Genomic DNA, 21,428 nt, shown 5'->3' with positions numbered 1-21,428 from the left:
AGACAGAAAGAATTTGAGAAAGAGTAAATGTGTGAGAGAAGAAAAAAGAAAAAACATGAGAGTGAGAAAGAGAGAGAGAGAGAGAATGAGTGAGAAAGTAAAAAAGAAATAGAGAAAGAGATATTCATAGAAAGGTAGATAAATAGAAAGTAGATATGCATATAAATATAAACTAGCTATACAGAATACGAAGAAAATGACCCTAGGAGAGAGAGAGAGAGAGAGAGAGAGAGAGAGAGAGAGAGAGAGAGAGAGAGAGAGAGAGAGAGTCAGACATAATGTGGCAAAAGAGGCACGTACGTGGCATGAGAAAGCTGTGTCAACTTAGTTTTCACATTAATCTAAAATAGTCAAACGTCCAACTCGTACCATCTTGTAAATTTACATTCTTTATTGAAAGTTAAGTTTTCAAATAATTTTCCCTTTAACAAACAATTTTATTTAGGGGATGGCGGTGGAGTGTGAAAGTGTCTTAAGATCTAGATGGCATGTCGATCTAGAAAACACTGGTGAAAAACAACTGGAAAGGCTATAATTTGTTATATAACGACACGTCTTATACAACTATAACTACTATTTTTTTCCTTTAAGTTCACCTTGTCCTGATTTTTTAAAATAAAATCATAATATAAATGCTTGCTTAGAGAAGAAAAAAGAAAAAACATAAGAGTGAGAAAGAGAGAGAGAATGAGTGAGAGAGTAAAAAGTGTTCATATTTAAAAAGCAAAAATAATGAAGATTTCATGCTCTAATCCTGCCTAACCTAACACAGCATATTTTTATTTATCTTTTTTATTTGATTTACACTACTTACGCCCACTGGACCGTATTTTTGGTTATTTTAAAAATATTAAACTTTGTACGATCATAAAAAAACCCTGACTAACCATTCTTAACTCAACCCCACCCACCTAACCAACCTAAGATTTTCTATTTGGTTCATGTTGCTTAAGCCCACTGAACTATTTTCTTTGTGTTTGTTAAAACGATAAAGTTGGTTACTGAAAATTTTATTCCGATAACAAACGTGGATGAAAAATTACATCGTGTGATAGTGGGTCATAACTCACATTATTCAGCGCTCAATTGAAGTCCTTAACATGTGTTTGGGCTACACAATTTTTTTGCCTGACCATTTTTGCGTCATCGATTTCTTGTTGTCATCAGTTTAGATTTGATTAGATATGGTTAGAGTTGGGTTTCCTTTTACCGATATTTACCAGCATACGGGATTTATGTGGGGATGGTACAAGGGCGGATCCAGGTTGGACATCAGGGGGAGGGGTAAAAAATTTCGATTTTTTGAAGGCACAGGGGACCTAAAAACGTGTCAATACAGAAAAAACTCTCCACATCGTTTATCGTCCGAACGCAATATTTTCTTCTCTTTCAAAGGGAAAAACTGGAAAAAAATAACTTGATTTAAAATTTTCAATAGTTTAATTTCAAAAAGTAACATATTTTCCATATATTTCCAAAATGTTTTTTTATGAAAAGCACCAGACGGGCATGTCTAATCACAAAAAATCATGGTCTAAAGTGTAATTTTTTAGCACAAAACATAAACGACCAAAAAAAAAAACCTCACGACAGTAAAGAGTCTGTAGTGTATCAGACAGTAAAAGATTTCTTTCTTTTGCCGAATCAATCCAGCAGTGCTAAAAATTTGCTAATTTTAAAATTATAGAATAATTTGACCAGTGAAAACAGTGAAAATAAAATAATGGTTTACTAGTTAACTACCTAATTTGAAATTTTATTTAAGCTATTGAATTAATTATTTTTTCGCGTTACTTCACTATTACTTTTTGGTCACAATGGGAGATTTACGGAAAAAGACGTGCGATGGCCACGCCATATTTATTAAAAATATACACAATTCACTAATTTCGTGGTCCGCTTGACCAATTAATATATTACAATTAATTAAGGTTTTTAGTTGAGATAAAAAAGTCAGTGGCACGAGCGGGATTCGAACCCACGATCTTCGGCTTGATACGCCGCTGCTCTAACACTTGAGCTATCTTGACCTCGATCCACTCGGACACCACTTCCAATCTCAACCCCACCTTTTGAATTTTCCCTCCTTTTTGCCATTTTTCAAAATTCAAAAGGTGTGTCCGAGTGGATCGAGGTCACGATAGCTCAAGTGGTACAGCAGCGGCGTATCTAGCCGAAGATCGTGGGTTCGAATCCCGCTCGTGCCATTGACTTTTTTATCTCAACTAAAAACCTTAATTAATATACACACAATTTTAAAAAATTTTGTAATGATTTCTGTTAATTTAGAAGAAATCTGGGCATATTTGTAACAAAAAATTAAGAAACGCCTACGGTTTCATTTTATTATAAAAAAGAAATTAATTTGATCTTTTAAACGAAAGAAATTAGATTTAAAAGTACCTTATTTGAGAAAAAATCCTGATTAAAAATGGGAGTATTTCAAATTATGATAACATTTAAAATACTGCTTAGATTTGAACCAAACCGAGCTTAAAAGTTACAGGAAGAATCCAGCTTAAAATCGATACCAAAAATGTGAAAATCCAATAATGAGGAGTTTAGCTAAGAGGGAGTGAAGTTAAACAAACCGACCTGGTTGTTGCGCGGGAGAAAACGCAAAAATGGCAAAAACGTTTGATTGAATATTTTTTACTTTCATCGCCTATAACTCTGCGACACCCACTCGATTTGGCTGAAAAACAATCCCAACCGTCCTTATAGGATTCTCTACTACCCTGCCAAATTGAATTTTTGAAAGAAATCTACCTAAAATTGAACATCAACTTACAGTTTTCTTGATATCAAATCGAGTGATCGAAGTGTCGAACCGGGGGAAAACAAGCCAAAGCGTGACAGTTGAAAGGAAACTGATATAATTTAGGTAAGGTTTATCAAAGGTAACAGATCAAGGTTTTATAATTCTGAAATATAAGCCTCTTCGCTTAATTGAGGCTAAACTAAGATATATTACATATAACATATATCTTCACTTGGCTCCCCCGGGGGGGGGTCCCCTTTTACACCCCCTTGGATCTGCCACTGGGATAGTAAAGAATACAAGAAAACCGCCCAAACAAGGCGCAAAAGCAACCCTACCAGCAACGCAAGGCGATCTTGTAGTATTGCATAACCATATATTTGTAACAAAAAATACAAATTTTAACGATTTTTATTTGTATTAATGAACAAATTTAATAACTTGGAAGGATGATTTGATTTTGTTTAGGGCTCACTAATTGTATTTTTATAACGACCGGGGCTGACGGCTATTTTTATAATTTTCGTAATGATACAGTTGAAAAAATCGTATCGACCCATATCGAAAAATCCATGGCTTAGAATGGTGAATAATTGAGACACAGCAGGAAGACGAGTTTGACACAAAGAAAGAAGAACCCTGTCGAAGTGATTTATCTGATTCTTTAAACTTGGCTGACTCCTGGCTGTCCTTGATTTATATACATCAGTCTGTTCGTTCAACTGTCTTTCTTAATTAGTGCGTTGAAATACTTATGTACCTGCACGTGCTAAATAACTTCTACATAACAAAAACATTGTTTACAGGTTAAGTCAACTTGATTAGACACATATATTTTATTTGTTTTCGTTACAAAAGCAAAGCCTCCTAATAAGTAGTAAAAAGTCACACAAATAAATTCATATCTTACTTAATAGAGGCAAAGTGCAAAAAAGAGTAAAAGTAAGTAATTACAAAACACTTTTTTCTTTAAATTCCTTGAAGGTTGCCCCCAAGAATTATAATAGCTGGCAGGTACCTGTCGACCCAATTTAATTTAGCATCTTCTAGGTACACATCATTACTCATGAGTCATGAGAAAAGGCTCCTTGTTTATATTGAGCCAAGAATCCGTTCCTTTAGTAATTGAACTGAAACACATTGCAGAGATAATAGAAAGATTTTCTTTAGGTGTAAATTTTTTATTATTTTTGTTTTTTAAATAGCCCCTAAGAAAATAATCCAGTGGACTTAAACGGTATAATCCAAATAGACAAGCTGAATTACGTTAAGTTGGGCTGGGCTAAGTTAGGTTAGATTAGGAATGGTTAGGTTATGCTAGGTTAGGGTTTACTATCGGCATAAAACTTTCATTATTTTTATTTTTCAAATATCCCCAAAGAAAATAGTCCAGTGGCTTAAGTAGTATATAAACCGAATAGAAAATCTAAGTTAGGATAAGTTGGATTAGGTTTAGATTTAGGTTATTAGCATTGTGTAGGGCATAAAATTTTCATTATTTTTATTTTTCAAATATCCCCAAAGAAAATAGTCCAGTGGCTTAAGTAGTATATAAACCGAATAGAAAATCTAAGTTAGGATAAGTTGGATTAGGTTTAGGTTTAGGTTATTAGCATTGTGTAGGGCACAACATTTCCATTATTTTTATTTTTTTATTCAAGTAGGCTAAAGTAGAAAACCATATAGAAAAGCTAAGTTAGGTTATGGAAGGAATGGCTAGGTTTATCAGTGTTAGGTTGTTATTAGGGGTTAGTTTAGGATACGCTAAGGGCGTAAAATAATCACTATTTTCATTTTTTTAAACAAACTCAAAGAGAATAGCCCAGTACGCTTATGTAGTATTAACCAAATAGTAAAGATAAGTTTTAGGAATGATTAGGTTAAGTAAGGTTAGGGTTAGTTTAGGCTTTCTATGAGCGTAAACTAATCATTTTTAAACAATGAAAATATAGTCCCTACTCACAGTAAGAGTTAGGACTATACAGTTAGTAGGAACTATCTTTTTAAAAGTATTGAACACCGCACTCACTCCACCATTCATCATTTCTATCAATGAAAATAGTCCAGTAGGCTTAAGACAGTAAAGCTAAGTTGGGTTGGGTTAGGTTAGAAGCGGTTAGGTTAAGTGGGTTTAGGATTAGGTTAGTGTTTTGTATGGGCACAATATTTTCAATATTTTTATTTTTTACAAACCAAAAAAAATCCAGTGAACTTAAGCAATATAAACTAAATAGAAAAGATAAGGTACGTTAAGTTGGGCTTGGTTAGGTTAGGATTTAGGTTCGGTAGGTTTAGGAATAGGTTATGTTTTACATGGGTATAACATTTTCAGCTTCACCCCCCTTGCAACTAAGGATTGGGAAGAGTCTGTTGGAGTCTACTTGGTGCACCCACTGCACTGTCTCGGGAATTGGATTGAGAAAGGGCATGGCGAGGCCCAAGCTCACCTTTGCAGGATACACCTAAGCTGTACACGATCTACCGCTCATTATTACCGTGGTCCTTAATCATTAAGGTACGGCTCCTTTGGAGATGAGAATGCTCGTTCAGGCGCCGAACAAGTCGAACGTCCTCCTGACCACCCCCATCTCAAAGGAATGTTCCACCCGAGGAACCAAGGAAAAATTTGTTGAGATGTACTTGTCCCAGCAAACATCCCTAAATAACCTCCTCGTTCACAATCACCCTCCTCCGTAGGCTTAAGTAGTATAACCGAAAAAGTAAAGCTAAGTTTTAGGAATGATTAGTTTATGGTTTTCTATGGGCTTAAAATTGTCATTATTTTTTAAACACACCTAAAGAAAATGTTCAAGTGCAGCTTAATTCTGGTGATCATGCTAGCCAAAAATTTAAACCTCTTTAATTCTTTGTCCGAGTGAGGCAAGAGATCTCGAACAGTAAGGACGTGTTTATCACAGCTCATCTAAACAACTTATTTCAAGAGTTATTTGAGTCGGATTCGCCCAAAAACGAGGACACAGTGAGTCGTGTTCCTCGTGCAAATCATCGTCAAGTTTCGAGAAATTTCTGCAAGGAACTTGACAATAACGAGTGAGTGAATTTTACTAAATTAATAGGAAAGCGGACGNAAAAAAAAAAAATTCTTTGTCCAGCTCGAGTAATTTTGGAGTAAACCAAGTGTACTAGTAATTTGACAACTTGTATTTAACTCTTTTTTTTAAATTTAGCTGTTACTTGTGAACATACTATTTCCTTATTTAAAGATATTTACGTAGTATCGTGTTCATGTTATGATTGTGTTTTTATAAACTTTAAAATTCCTTTCTCCTCGATGAGTTACGTTGTTTGTTAAATGTTTTACAGTTTATTTCCTCGTTTTTGTTTACGCTGTATTTCACCTTGTCTAAATCGAGGTGAATTCCAGTTTAACAGTGTACGGCAAAACACGAAAATTCAAGTTTTAATAAAGCATGTTTGCTTTGAACAAACGCACCGGTGAAAGAAGAATCGCCTGGGCTATTCACTGTGGTCAGGGTGACGGATAAAATCCGTTTTCTAATTTTAAACTAAAAATAGAGTGTTGTAACTACTGACGAGATTTGATTGCTATATTGCTAATTTTATTTTAATAAGTTTTTGAGTTTTTTTTTATAGGCCTATGTCAATAATATTTGAAATTTTGTTTGTGTATCTGGGATTTGATATATTAACTTTGCTATGCGTGAAATTATTTAAATTTATCGTATATGATAAAATAAATCTTGGATTGTCCCGAGTGGGAGTCGGGCACTCATGCGCCGTTTTCATCTTCACCTCATGGAGGGGATGAAGAAGAGAACATCCCCCTGGATCCAAGTAAAGAAGTCCTCAGAGTTGAACGGTTAACTGTCGACTCCGCATTCCATCAGCAGATCACGTCTTTATTCTGTAAGGGTTTGTGGTGTCTTCTCATATCGTAGAGCCCCTCGGACTAGACAAAGTGGAGTACATCGCCCGGTTCTGCCAGTTTTGATTTTTTTTAAACTCTCTTATTGCAATAGTGTCAAGTCCCAGCGGCTCGACTCCGACCCGCGAATACTGAGTGTTATTCATTTTGAACTTTTACTTTTTAGCCTTTGCTCGTAATCTGCCAGCATGTCTGACGAGGAGTATTCGTAAGTACATCATATTTTATTTGAATAGATGAACCAAATTTGAAACAGTTATTATACGATTCAGCCGTAACGACACTTGATCTCCCAAAACAGTCAACATGAATTTTTCAATTTTCCCTAAAGACAAAAACGTCACCCTTTTGTTATTTTCTTTCGATATATGTCATTTACTTCTCCACCTTAATATAATATATGTATCATTTATATTCTGTCCCTCCTGTAAACGATTCATGCACTTGTCTTCTTTGATCCTTTGTAATGATTCTTTTGGATGGAAATTTCAGGGAATCCGAGGAGGAGACGTGAGTATTTTTTTTTTAAATTAAATTTTCTATAATACTTTTCATTTCATTTTAAACTTAAATTTACAAAAAGCTATGTATATTAAAAAATGAAAACATATGTAATTTGGATTTCATTTTTATTTCAAATTTCAAACTATTAACCCTTTCTTGCCCACTGTTCGGAAAATTTATTTAAGATTTTTTTCTCTTGTGCCGTAAAAGATGAAAAAATGACAAAATTTTGCTAATTCGCGCTTTGGATCCAGGTTGCTGTGGCCGTCCTTGCCTATAAGCCAAGAAAACACTGTATGTTCAGCCCAAAATTAAAACAATTCGGTCTTTTGTTTTTTCATGATTCATATAAAATATATAACATAATTAAAAAAATAATAATTTGCCTGTATAAAAAAATCGAAGCGATTATAAAATAAAACTTGGAGAAGAGCCATGTTGGAGATTAAAGTATCCAAGATGGAGATTAAAGATTCCAAGATGGAGTTTTCCAGATTGGCGCCAAACGTGTCAGTGTTGCCACTCACCCGGTCTAAACTCACGGGATTTCCCTCTAAACCTTTAAAACAAACTCACTAAATTTGGCCAGAAAGGGTTCAAAGATTTTAACTGAAAATGAAATTAATTTAAAAAAAACTTTTGTTTTATAAACCCCGGCGGATAAAGTCAGCCAGAGCCTGAACCTCAAAAGAAGACTGAGTAAGTTGTAAATTATTTAAAGATTTTACGTTTTTTTAAACCATTTTCCGCTTTTCACAGTGCAAATTCTCAAGGTTTGGTAACAGTACTAGCTACATTATATTTAAAAAGAAAAATAGTCCTGTAATAACACAAAGGATTAACGGCTAACAGTAAAAGCGTCCTTCGGTCTTGCCAATTGGTGTGGTACAATAGTTGGCAGCGATCAGAAAGATTAATTTTACAACTACCACCACTAAAAGAGGACTAACACACATACAAATACTAAAACATTTAAAAAAAGAAAGGATATGTATAATATTTTTTAATCTGTCAATAAATGAAATGGCAGAGATTAACTCAAAGCACTCTTGACTACAAATGCATTAATATTTTTTTTTTAAGTTTGTTGACAGAAGGAACCAATGTCGAAAAAATTTAACACGTTAATAAAATGGAAGTTGGATATTCTACAAAGAACAATATTCCGACTCTCAAATTAACATTTTATTAAGTATAAAAAAAAACATGAATGAAAGAGAGAGAGCGAGAGAGTGGATGGGCGTGTGAAGGAAGATAGAGGAAGAGAGAACTAAGCTACTAATAGTGTTAAAAGCTTTGTTTTGTTTCTTCTTTAACCACTTACAACTAGAATTTTAGTTAGCTGCTAAGTAAAAATATTTTAATTTTTTCTATGTTAGTAAGAAATGTTCGGTGCTTTAATTTATCTTTGGCGTAGGACATTTTCCCTCATAGTAGTAAGATTTTCTGGATAATCTTTAAATAAAATTAAAACGCTTAGGAAACCTTAAAGTTTCTTTGTATATATTTGTTTCATATCTGGATAATTCTATCACTTTTCGAAAAAAGTAGATGTTTTACTAATCGCCTTGTATAAAGAACCTTTACGCTTTTTACTTAGTATTTTTGTCCTAGACAAGTTAAAGCACTGAATAAAAAAGAGACAATAAGAAATATATTAATTTAATTCTGTCAAGACTATTATGCATAATAAATCGAGGAGTGTCGGTGGAATGATGCACTTTGCTTAAAATTTTGCTGTTTTTTCATTCTTTTTTTAAATTAGACTTGTTTAAAAGTAAAGAAAAAAATTGGCTTCGTTCTACCGGCTGCAACTCGTGAAGTGAAATAGATTAGTTGATTTTGCCCTTTAAAGGTTAAAAAATAAACTTTTTCTTAATTAGGTGTCAAGCTTTTGAAAAAAGTCTACTTTTCTTAGTTAACATTTTACTTTTCTTTTTTACCCAATTTGAACAAATTATAGATTATTAGAGCTTTCGTTTTTTTTTAGTTTATTATTTTTTTATCTGTACATAAAATTAGAAAATAAAACAAAAAGGGATGGAAAAATAATAATTTGTTCTGAGGGGTTTTATAACACATCACTAATATGTGCTTTCTGTCTCTCTTTATAGGCGTAGACAATCAGAAAAGTAAGTCATATTTTGTTTGTGTGCATGTGAAGCACGTGTGTAAACAAAACTGAATTACTGTCACTTTTCATTTTTTTTTTCTGCTTTTGAAGTACACGCAGAGTCAGTGAATTCGTTGAAACAACGGAAATATACACACATACATTTTCGATTTTCTAAAAAAATAAAATAAAAAAGATAAATAAAAAATGAAAACAACACACTTCCAAACGAGACTTGCCTTTCTCATCCAATAATTCTCTAGTACACATGTAATCGTAGAAGAATATAGATAGTAAATAATAAAATAATATGTTTCACCTCCTGTAATACTATTATTATTATTAACATTATAACAGATTTAAATACTAGAATAGACAAGTCAACATTACAATACGCATTTATGCAAATGCATGATTTGTTATTTTTCTCGTAAATATCCTGTTGTGTGGCTTTGTTGTACTGCTTGATGTGTTGAGTACTTTTGTATATATTTTTTTTACAATCTTTATAACTTTCCTTGTTAATATTTCAAGACTCTTACAAGGTTATATATGGAAATTTTATCTTTATTTTCCTTTTTTTTATTTTAATACAAATATTTACTTAAATTTTTATTTTTAGTTTGAAATAAATTTTCTTTTTTTTATATTCGCAGACCGAAAGGAAATATTAAAGAATTTTATCTTTAAAAAAAATTTTAAATACTTCAGAAATTCCTATTGAAAATAATATTATCTATAAACAATTTACATATTACGAATTATAAAATTTTGTATAATTAGGTTTTTCCTCATGTCAGTAAACCGACAGACTCGACTGATTTGTCTTTTTTGTTATTCTAGGGGAGGCGGCGGTGGTGGTGATGGAGACCCCGAGTTTGTAAAGGTGAGATGAACTTATATTTATTTTGTATACTAACTGAGTGAAATCTATTGCATTAAACTGGATGGGGAATATTTAAAGTAATTCATGTGTTAAAACATAAAATTTAAAATTAAAAAATAAGTGCATCAAATAATTTCTTAGTATAGGCACTTATTTAAACTCTCGTAAGTGGAGTAATGATTTCCATACAAAGTACAATCCGCTTACATTTTTTTAAAAATTTAATTCAAATAAATATTTTGAAATTTACTATTTTTATAATAGGATTACAACAAAGAATTTTTTTCAATATAGTCTCGCATGTGTTTAAAAATATCGAATTAAAAGAACCGCCTGGGTAGAAAAATACATGCCAAAGACTAATATTTAAAGCCAGTTGGCGGCCTTAATTTCTGGCACTGAGTGCGAATCCTGGGGTCGCTTGGGTTATTTTAAATTTGGGTCAGTTATAGTTCGAGTTTAACCCTTGCATTATTATTGTTTTTTTATACATTTATTTCATTACTTATTGTTTTCCAGCGTCAAGAAGCCAAGACATCCGCTCTAGACGAACAGCTCAAGGACTACATCGCGGAATGGAGGAAACAGAGGGCTCGCGAAGAGGACGACCTCAAAAAACTGAAAGAAAAACAAGCCAAGCGCAAAGTGAGTTTTTAACATTATTTTTTTGCCTTTTTAATTCAGTCCTTAAATTAAAAAAAAAAAAAAAAGCACCCTGCAGTTTGCAAAATCCCTTGGTTTTCATGTACTCCTCTTCTTGTAAATCATTCAAGATTTTTTTTTTTAAAGAACTCAGTTAAAACTTTTCAGTTACAAACTTTCCTATGTGACTTCAAGAAAAATTCTAAAACTGAATGCACAAAATCTAATTGTCAGTCAATTTTTACAAGTTTATTATGCTAAAAATCACGAAAAATTTAAACTGATATTTTGCATACTTTTCTGTGGTCTGCTGGGTCAATACTCATTTGTTCCTTATTAGCCTACCCTATCCTTGCTGGGTTTATTTCACTATCTTCAGTGTGTCTCTGACAACTCACAGACCAATCCAGCGAGGACAGACCAAATTCCAAATTAAAGATCAAATTCTATATTTTCAACTAATTTTTTTAAGTTAAATTTTGTTATTTGTTAAAAACAAAAAGCAGACTCACAATTCTGGCTATAAAAAGGAGATAAATGCATAAAATATAAATTATACAAACAAGTAAAAATACGCAACGTATCCCCGATATTTAAGCTACTATTCTGATTCTCGAGATTTAAGTAAACTTAAAAATCAAGTCAATCCTGTCTCATTAATGATTACTTCAATTTTAATCTGTCATAAATGCAATATCTGTGATGCTGGTGATAAACCACAAATTATAACATCCAAAAAATACAAACATACTTACATAGAATAAATTAACTTGTTTAATTCCAAATTTGTAACAATATAAAAATTTCAAATTCGATCGCCTGCAATGAAATGTCTGCAATGTCTATACAAATTAGAAGAATTTAAAAATTAAAATATCAAAAACTAGTATTAACCGAGAATTACTTCTTCAGATTTGATTAATAAAATTTTCTAACTATAAAAATTTTTACAATCAATAATTTTCATTATAAAAAAATTGTACAAAGTTTTCTCATTTTAATAAAGCATAACAATTTTTTTATGAACTAGCAATTTTATATCATATTTATCTGCTTAAAAATGAATATTTCATCTAGAAAAAAAAATAGCCTTTTTTGATTAGAAGTAAAAATTTCTATACATGAAATATACAAAGTAATCAAGACTTAGATCAAATTTAAAACCTGTCTAAGAATCACATATTTACTTATACTATATATTTAATATTGTTAAAACCAAGAAAGCCTAATTAACATAAAACTTTTATATGAAAAGCATTTTTTTACATAGCCTTTTTAATAGCCTGATAATTTAAATTTGGTCTGCCATTCATCTATATTTTCAGGTTTTGATGTTCGTTCAAACTCTTTCCCCGTTTGCACCATCTTCAGTGAGGAACCATTTCCATCTCGCTGTTTATTGCTGAAGATGGTGCAAAGCCCCAGTGTTTTTTTTTTCAAACAAATATTTCGGCAAATTTCTATATGCTAAAATTATAATATGATACAATTGATATGCCCAAATAGCAGTTGTCATAAATATGAGGCCAGACTAACATGAACTAATCAATAAATTTGAAAGACACCCATTGGACTTGTTTATTGCAAAAAATATAAATAAATAAAAATAAATAAATTTTTTGCACCTGTTTGTATAATTATGAATAATAAATTTGAAATGCAAATATTCAAAGAAAATATAAAAATCATTCAATTTTCAAAGGAAGTTGCAATGTAGATTAGCCTATAATGTAGTCTATGCTAGGCCAAACAACCCGGTGTTATTTTTTTCGGGCGTGGGCGAATTGTACAACTAAGGCAGAAAAAAAAAACATAACAACCTTAATTTAAATAACTTGTTGTGTTAAAAAATCAGCCTGAAAATAAAAAGGAAGACAATTAAATGAGTATTGTACGTGAAAAAAATCCAGGTTATGAGAGCAGAAGAAGAAAAGCGCATGGCAGAAAGAAAGAAGCAAGAAGAAGAAAGACGTGTTCGTGAAGCTGAGGAAAAGAAACAGAGGGACATTGAAGAGAAGAGGCGAAGGCTTGAAGAAGCTGAAAAGAAACGCCAAGCCATGATGGCTGCCCTCAAGGTAAATCCAAGTTTAATTTCCAAACTATCTGAATATTTAACCAAGTTTTTCCACTTTTTCAGGATCAAAGCAAACAGAAAGGACCCAATTTCACAATTGCCAAGAAGGATGCAGGTGTAAGTTTCATTGCATTGTTTTAAAAAAAATTCATCTGTGATCTTTCTCATTTTATTTTCATTCAAAAGCAACTCACCATGTCCTCTGCTCAACTTGAACGCAACAAAACCAAGGAGCAGCTTGAGGAAGAAAAACGTATCTCACTCAGCATTAGGATTAAACCTCTTAACATTGAAAACCTAAATGTCGACAAGCTCCGCCAGAAAGCCCTCGAACTTTGGGACTGCATTGTAAAATTGGAAACGGAAAAGTACGATCTGGAAGAAAGGCAAAAGAGGCAAGACTACGATGTACGTACTCGCATTTTACTCTAGGCTGTAAACTTTTCTATTTTACTAATTAAAAATTTCAACTCTAGCTTAAAGAATTGAAAGAAAGGCAAAAGCAACAACTTAGACACAAAGCACTTAAGAAAGGTCTTGACCCTGAGTAAGTATCCAAAAAATTACACATATTTTAATATAGAACATGAAAACTACATTTATTTATCTGTCTTAAAACTCATTTAACTTCATTAACTTTAAAAGTCACATATTTTTTCTAATTATGGTTCAACAGTGAATCAAGGATAACCTAACCTAACCAACTCAACAAAAATCAGTTATGAGACAATTTATGCATCCAACCCACGAACTTATCCATGTTAAAAAAATATCCTAAAGCGAATTGAGTCATGAGACATAAATTTTTTATTATTGAGAACTACAGTAACCAAGTGGTTAGATCTAACTAACCTAACCTAACTCAACCAAAATCAGTTATATGAAAATTTATGCACCCATCCCAAAAACTCCATGTTAAAAAATCCTAAAACAAATTGAGTTATGAGACTTAAATTTTGTAATATTGGGAACTGCAGTGGCCAAATGGTTAGACCTAACTAACCTAACCAAACTAAACCAAAATCAATTATGCAAAAATTTATCCACCCAGCCCCAAAATATATCCATGATAAAAAAATACGTTAAAACAAATTGAGTCATGAGACTTGAAGTTTTTATTATTTGGGACCGGGTGGTCGAGTGTATAGAGCAGCTCATATTTTCCAAACCAGCGGTTCTGGGTTGGAATCCTACCTTTGGAACATTATTTGGTATTAATTTTGAAAAAGTATTGTGAAATAATTTTGTCCTCCACAACACCACACCTTGTTTTATTACTTCTTTTATCTAATATTTGATCTTATTTTCAGAGCTCTCACTGGAAAATACCCAGTAAGTCTTATTTTAGCATATTGAATAAGTTTAATGTAAAAAATAATTTTCTCAAATTTGACAATATTTTTCAGCCTAAAATCCAAGTCGCCTCCAAATATGAAAGGAGAGTCGACACCAGGTCATATGATGACAAAAAGAAATTGTTTGAAGGCGTAAGTTCCACTAATGACATTTCCATTGATTGACATTCCATGGAATTGACATTCCATCCTTTATTATCTGTTTATTATTTTTATAGCATATTTTCTTAAAACAAACAAAATTAGTTAAAGATTCTAAAAGATTTTTTTAAATTAAAACATTCTAACAGTATAAAAACCAGTTTTCATTGTTTTATTATGTATTATCAAAAGAAAAGGCTTTTTCCCGTCAAATTAAGTCAATTTTTCATTAGAGTCAAAAACCAACATTCCTTCTTTGACGCTTCGATTGTAAAGCATAGCTTTTTCTATCAAATTAACTTTTTTTTACTTCAAATTACCCCTTTTTAATTTCAAACCTTCCTTTAAAGTGATTAAAAAACTTAGGAGGCATTAAATATAAGCTCGTAAAGTAAAATTCCTTTATATTTATGACATTTTTTAAATATAAAATAATTGGGTTTTTACTGAAATGATATATGAAAATTATTTACAAATAAAATTAAATAAATATTTTATAGGCCAGTTCTATATTTAAAAAAAAAATCGAACTAATAGAAGAACTGTTTGTATTTTATTTAATTTTACCTATATTACTTTTAATTTTAATAGTAGATAATTTTTATGTGGTATTTTTGATAGAATATATTTTATATATTTTTTTGTTGAATTCACAAATTAAAAGAAGAATCCTTAATTTTATATATAATATTATATCATTTTAAATTTTGATTGTATTTAATTTTCACAATGTATTTTAGATAAGAGCTCAATTATTATATATTTAAATAAAAATTGCAAACATGCTTATATTTCACACCATCTTTTAAGTTTTTTTATTGCTTTAAAGAAAGTTTTGAAATTAAAAAGAGTTCATTTGAAATTAAATAAGGGTTATTTTTTAAATTAAAAAGGGTTAATTTGAAGTAAAAAAAATGGATAATTTGATCGAGAAAAACTATACTTTGTAGTCAACATTTTGAAGAATGAATCTTGGCTGTTTTCTCTACTGAAAAATAGACTTCATAAAAAAAATAATAATAATAAAAAATAAAAAAAATAAATGTTAGTTGTATTTTAATTATTTTTGTTTTTTTAGTCTTTAAGGAAATATGCAATATATTTTGTTTATAATAACAGTTAAAAGAATTTCAGTAAATTGATTGAACATGTCCTTTTGTTAGCTTATAAAATAAAAGGAGAAAACTGGAATAATAAATAGCATTTCCAGCATCATGTTGCTCAATATTTTATTAATGTTTCAAGTGCAATCATTTTATTTTAATGGCGTTATCAGGGTTGGGAAACATTGAGCTCTGAAGAATTAGAGAAAGTATGGAAGGCTAGATCTGAACAGTTTACCAAACGCAAACATGGTGAGTTTCAGGCATGGAGGGAATGCTGTAAATATATCATAGAAAAAAAAAGTTATGCGTAATAAGAGAGTATAGATTAGTATGCATTTAGTGCAGTGCCCCTCGCCCTAGTTTTTTTTGTATATAGTTTTTCATGAGGAATGCGACTGAAGAATATCCTAATTATCCTGATTGTCCTAATATTAAGGGAATGGTATGATTTAGAATCGTTTGTGAGTTTTGAGCATGTTTTTGAACAGGGATTTCTGGAGCAGAATAAGGAGTCACAAGAAAAAATGTGGATGGAAAAGAGCGACCAATTCGGATCCCGCCCTCAAAGTAAGTTTGCAAATGTGTACGAATAATATAGAATCATTATCTATGACTCTTATCTTTTTATAATCCGCATTCACTCAACTGTCAAAAATGAACATTTTGCATATTTTAAAATTTGTTTTTTGTATGAATTAAAAAAAACTGATCATATTTAAAGTTTCATAATTCGTAATCATCTTCACTGAACAACCATCTTTTTTTACCTTATATTTTTAATGTTTGATCATTTTCCCCCAATCTAAAGTTATTGAGAATATTTTAAACAAAACAAATGAAAATTTCTTCATTCTGAAATTTTGTCTTTAATTTTAATTTTTTTCTGCCTATTCTCGCCAGGCTGTCAGACATTTCGCCACCTTCAGTTATAATTATTTATTTAAAATAAAAATTAATGGCTGTATAAGTTTTATTTAAAAAACCTCCCAACCACGTATTCTCCTAAGGAACCATCCTGGTGACGAAAATCCTCAAAAAAATTTTAGAAACCAACTTCAAACACTAATGATAGTAAAAGGCCAAAATGCATCTGACAGACCAACCTGGTGAGGTATAGACAGTTAAAAATATTCAGTAATGACCAAATTTCAAAATTATTTGACTTAAACATTAATTTTTACATATCTAACATAAAACACCATTTCTCTTTTTCTTTTTTTTTTAATTTTATTGCAAAATTTTAATCATTTTAATGGCAGTTCAACATTATTTTATTTCATCCATTATTTTTTATAACTTCTTCACCTTCTTACAATTACAGGTAAAAACAAGCATGGTACTACTTTATATTTTTTGTTTGATTTTCTTTCTTTTCTCTATTTTTTCCCCAAACATCTCAGCCCATGACTCAAGATGTATAAAAAACCTTTGTATATAATGCAAAATCAAAATAGAAAGTTGATTTCTCTTCCATGTTTGTTTTATTTTATATTGATCAATTTTTGACTGTGTGATAAAATAGTTCCTACTAATAAATGCATTAGTTTTGTAAGATTGTAAAAATTTATTTAAAAAGGTATAAACTATCCTGAACAATAATTATTATTGTGTTTATAGTCAAGTTTTTATTAATTTATTATGCAAATTTTTACATTTCAATTTTAATGTCAACTTTTTCTGACAAAAAGAAGCTAACCATCTTTTGCGTTATAGCCAAATTACCCAAATGGTTCGGTGAGCGCCCTGGCAAGAAGAAGGATGCTCCTGAAAGTCCCGAAGAGGAGGAAGTCAAACCTGCCGATGATGATGTAGAACCCGTATACGTGGAAGAAGAGGTCGAAGAAGAAGAGGAGGTCGAAGAGGAAGAGGAAGAAGAAGAGGCCGAAGAGGAAGAAGAAGAGGAAGAGGAAGAAGAGGAAGAATAAATACATCATTATCACTAAGTGTAAGGATTTCTTTAAACTATAAAAATAATGATTTGAAAATATTACCAATTTATTCGTTTCCTAATGTTTTGAGGACGTTGGTTCTAGGTTCAAATCCAAGGAGAGCACATGAAATTTTAATTGATAATAGTATGAAAAAATAAAACAAGTATAGCTCTTTCCATCAAATAAACCCTTTTTAATTTCAAATTAACCTTTTTGTAAAATTTCAAATTAACGCTTTTTAAATTCAAATTAATCATTTTTCCGACAAAGTAAACCATTTTTACTATAAATTTACCTTTTTTATTTCAAATTAGCTGTTTTTAATTTCAAATTAACTCTTTTTAACTTCAAATGTTTTAAGCAAGTTGGTTCTGGGTTCGAATCCCAGGATAGCACATGAAATTTTAACTGAAAATAGTAAAACAAAAAATAAAGCATGTACAGTTTTTTCCATGCAAATTAACCCTTTGTAATTTCAAGTCAATCTTTTCGTTAAATTTCAAATCAACCCTTTTTAATTTCAAATTAACCTTTTTGTAAAAGTTCAAATTAACCCTTTTTAAATTCAAATTAATCATTTTTTACTTTAAATTAAGCCTTGTTTACAATAAATTTACCTTTTTTTAAATTCCAAATTAGCTGTTTTTAATTTAAAATTAACCCTTTTTTTACTTCAAATTTTGAGAAATTTGGTTCTGGGTTCGAATCCAAGGATAGCACATAAAATTTTAACTGATAATAGTAAAACAAAAAATAAAACGTATAGTTTCTTCCATGCAAATTAACCCTTTATAATTTCAAGTCAATCTTTTTGTTAAATTTCAAATCAACCCTTTTTAATTTCAAATTAATCTTTTTGTAAAACTTCAAAGTAGTAACGCTTTTTAATTTCAAATTAACCCATTTTAACTTCAAATTAACCTGTTAGTAAAATTTCAAATTAAGCCATTAAGTCTTAAATTTCAAATTAACCCTTCTTTCCGTCAAATTAACTCTTTTCTACTTCCAAGTAACCTTTTAGTAAAATTTCAAATTAACCCTTTTTTACTTCAAATTAATTTTTTAAATTTCAAATTAGCTGTTTTTAATTTCAAATTAATCCTTTTTTAATTTCAAAGAAACGTAGTTTAACTTCAAATTAACCCTTTCTTTAAAACATTAAAAAATTAGATGGTATGGAAATATATGCATGCAATTCCTGTATATTTGCCATTTTTCATTATTCATTTATTTATTAATATAAAATAATTAGGCTCTTAGCAGGCCATATGAAAATCAATTACAATTTAATTAAAAATTATATAAAATTAATGAAAGATTCTTTCTCCATTTAATTTAAAATTTAGAAACAAATAATTTTTGTATTAATTTGAGATTTTTTAAAATATAAAATAATTCATATAAAATAATTATTTTTAAAAAACCGTCGAATAATCATTTGTTTTTTAAATTTAAGCTTTTAATTTAGTAATTGTAATTAATTTATACAGTTTTTATATAGTTTTACATTTTAATTGTAATTAATTTTCATGTGGTATTTTATATTTATTATAAAAACTCCTTTTTTATTTTTTAAAAATGCGTAAATGTATAAAAAAAAATTTATATGCTACAATTTCATACCATCTACTAAGTTTGTTCTACTGCCTTAAAGAATAGGTTCATTTGAAATTTAAAAAGCTAAATTTGTCATTAAACAAAGATAATTTGAGTTAAAAAGGGTTAATTTGAAATTAAAAAAAAAAAGGTTTGGTTTGAAGTTTAAATGGTTATTATTAAAAAGAAATTAATCAAAAGAAGTAAACTAAGTATTACTAAATATAATGGAATTATTAAAAAGGTTAATGTGAAGTTAAAAAAAGGTTGGTTTGAAATTTAAATGATTATTATTAAAAAGGTTAATGTGAAATTAAAAAAGGTTAATTTGAAATTAAAAATGGTTAAAAAAACAAAAAACAGAATGAAATTTAAAAAAGGTTCATTTGAAGTTAAAAAGGGTTAAATTGAAATTTAAAATGATTAAATTGAAATTAAAAAGAGTTATTTTGAAGTTAAAAATGGTTAGTTTTAAGCGAAAAGTGTTAATGTAACAGAAAAAAAACTGTACAGTGATTCCAACCCCTCGTCCGTGACATCCAACGATTAGTTAAACTCTGTTTTTCTCAACGGCATCAATTGTAATAATAATTTTCAATTGCAGGTTATTGGAAACATCTTTTATGAGTGATTATTGACAGTCCGATACCAAACGTGTACATGATGACCTGCAGTCATGAACCAATCAACCAATGAAGCAATGAAGAGTATCATCCGAAACAGAAAATTTTTACAAATTATTTATTGTCATATTTTAACTTTTCTTTGTAAATGCTATACTCCAATAATAATTTAATAGGTATGATAATTAATTTGTGCTAACAAAATTATATATATTTATGATGATAATTAATCTGTTAACTGAGTCAAATATATAAGGGAGTAAGGTATTAATTTTTTCTTTAATCCTTATTATCATTATGAATTTAATACAGAGCATTTAAATGATCAAAACACTCTATTTCTTTTTCATTGTGTTAAATAGCATGTTAAATTAGTTTGTCTGATTAATAAAATTGATACAATTGCTTATGAATCAGGTTAAACATAAAATACACCCCTAATTCAGAATTTTAGGTCGAAAGTGTACAGGTAATTTTTTACCAAATCGAGAAACACACGTCAACCAAAGCAAGCTTGAATACACCAATGGAAAAATAAAAATTACAAAATGTACAATTTTAGCTCATTAGAAGGCATAATTTCTTATGTAGAGGCTATTTAATTATTGAACTGACAGCAGCGTCAGTCGGTCGGGTTGGTAGAGAAGTTATCAAGAGGGCTTGGTGGCCTCTCCAATTAATAATAGGCTAATAATCAAGTCGATAAATTGACAGCTTGGTAACTGGTAAAGGGAGTGTGACTAGGTTTAAAAGTTAACTGCATTGGAAGCTGAAATGACCTAGTTGTTGACAGCCCATAGAGTCTACATTGATTATGAAAAGAAGGATACTTGGGGATTTGCTAATTGGTCATCTTGGTATCTAGGTTATGAATAAGCCACCCAGTTGGTGAATGAGTTAGTCCATTTCTCCTTTTTTTATCTGTGTATGTAAGATCAAGGAGTTAAATCCAGTATGCTATGGGTACTAATATTTTATGTGTAATTGTTTAATTTTAACATATCGATCATTTTAAACTATTCTTAACTGTACACAATGCTGCAGACTGAACTCAGAAGCAAACAAAATGTTTGACTTTTGCCGGTGTAGTTTAGTCCCGGTTTGCTTTAGTTTGTGTGGCACCAGCGTATTTTTTGGGTCAGTTTACAATACAAGCTCATTTTTTTAAAGTGAGTCGGGCAGAATAAATTTTTTGACTGATTAAAAGATTTTATTTATGAAATTATTATCCAAAAAAAAATAAATTCTCATTTTTATGAAAAATTAATGATCGTACAACATATTGTAACTATTTGCACAATTTCACTTTATTTATTAACACTGTAAATATCACACTCGGAGAGGAAGTTTCAAGTCCTTGTATAAAGAAATTTATATAAAAATTTGTTTGAAACTTTTATATATTGCGATAATTAAATACAAGTATATCAGTGGAAATGTCTGCACAGAAAATTAAAATTCACCGATATTCTTCCATTCAAATGTAATCAAGTTGATACTAAATGATGTATTTAACGAATAACATAGTATTTTACTAACATGATGAATACTCGAGTTATTTGTATTTATATAACATTTTTCTTTATTGAAGAATGACAATTCCATACTTTAAATAACTAACTCACTCTTTATGAATAGTACAGTCATAAACAGCAATTTGAAATTTTTATTTTTATTGGAAATATTTTTTTCTTAATGTGCAATAATAAAAAAATATATTAAATCAGCATTTGCTTTTGATTATGCTTAAAAAAATTGTTACGAGACCTTTATAAAAGATATGGAAATT

General features: G+C 30.1%; 1 protein-coding gene across 4 annotated transcripts; it reads left to right on the top strand.

Annotated features, from left to right (window-relative positions):
* Window positions 1-6,547: 6,547 nt before the first annotated feature.
* Window positions 6,548-19,906, top strand: LOC106664097 (troponin T). Of its 4 annotated transcripts, none has more exons than XM_014389504.2 (16): window positions 6,548-6,649; window positions 6,835-6,876; window positions 7,161-7,178; window positions 7,839-7,871; window positions 9,287-9,304; window positions 10,129-10,171; window positions 10,691-10,816; window positions 12,724-12,888; window positions 12,951-13,004; window positions 13,074-13,295; window positions 13,364-13,434; window positions 14,198-14,219; window positions 14,294-14,374; window positions 15,978-16,056; window positions 17,203-17,434; window positions 19,621-19,906. In XM_014389504.2, the coding sequence occupies exons 2-15, from the start codon at window positions 6,857-6,859 to the stop codon at window positions 17,412-17,414; spliced, it is 1,164 nt and encodes a 387-aa protein (XP_014244990.1). In that variant the 5' UTR covers window positions 6,548-6,649; window positions 6,835-6,856; the 3' UTR covers window positions 17,415-17,434; window positions 19,621-19,906. The 4 variants fall into 4 exon arrangements, with proteins under 4 accessions (XP_014244990.1, XP_014244992.1, XP_014244993.1 ...); XM_014389506.2 differs by lacking the exon at window positions 15,978-16,056 and adding an exon at window positions 15,660-15,738; XM_014389507.2 differs by lacking the exon at window positions 9,287-9,304 and having other exon boundaries at window positions 6,549-6,649.
* The last annotated feature ends 1,522 nt before the right edge of the window (window positions 19,907-21,428 follow it).

The sequence above is a fragment of the Cimex lectularius genome, unplaced genomic scaffold (assembly GCF_000648675.2).
Source record: "Cimex lectularius strain Harlan isolate CLEC.00 unplaced genomic scaffold, Clec_2.1 scaffold371, whole genome shotgun sequence".
Classification (NCBI taxonomy): domain Eukaryota; kingdom Metazoa; phylum Arthropoda; class Insecta; order Hemiptera; family Cimicidae; genus Cimex; species Cimex lectularius.
This window is presented reverse-complemented; position numbering and strand designations above follow the sequence as displayed.

Coding starts and splice junctions, on each gene's coding strand:
- LOC106664097 (XM_014389504.2), top strand. CDS start 6,857: ATGTCTGACGAGGAGTATTC. Junction 10,817..12,723: donor AAAAACAAGCCAAGCGCAAA/GTGAGTTTTTAA, acceptor AAAAAAATCCAG/GTTATGAGAGCAGAAGAAGA. Junction 16,057..17,202: donor ATTCGGATCCCGCCCTCAAA/GTAAGTTTGCAA, acceptor TTTGCGTTATAG/CCAAATTACCCAAATGGTTC.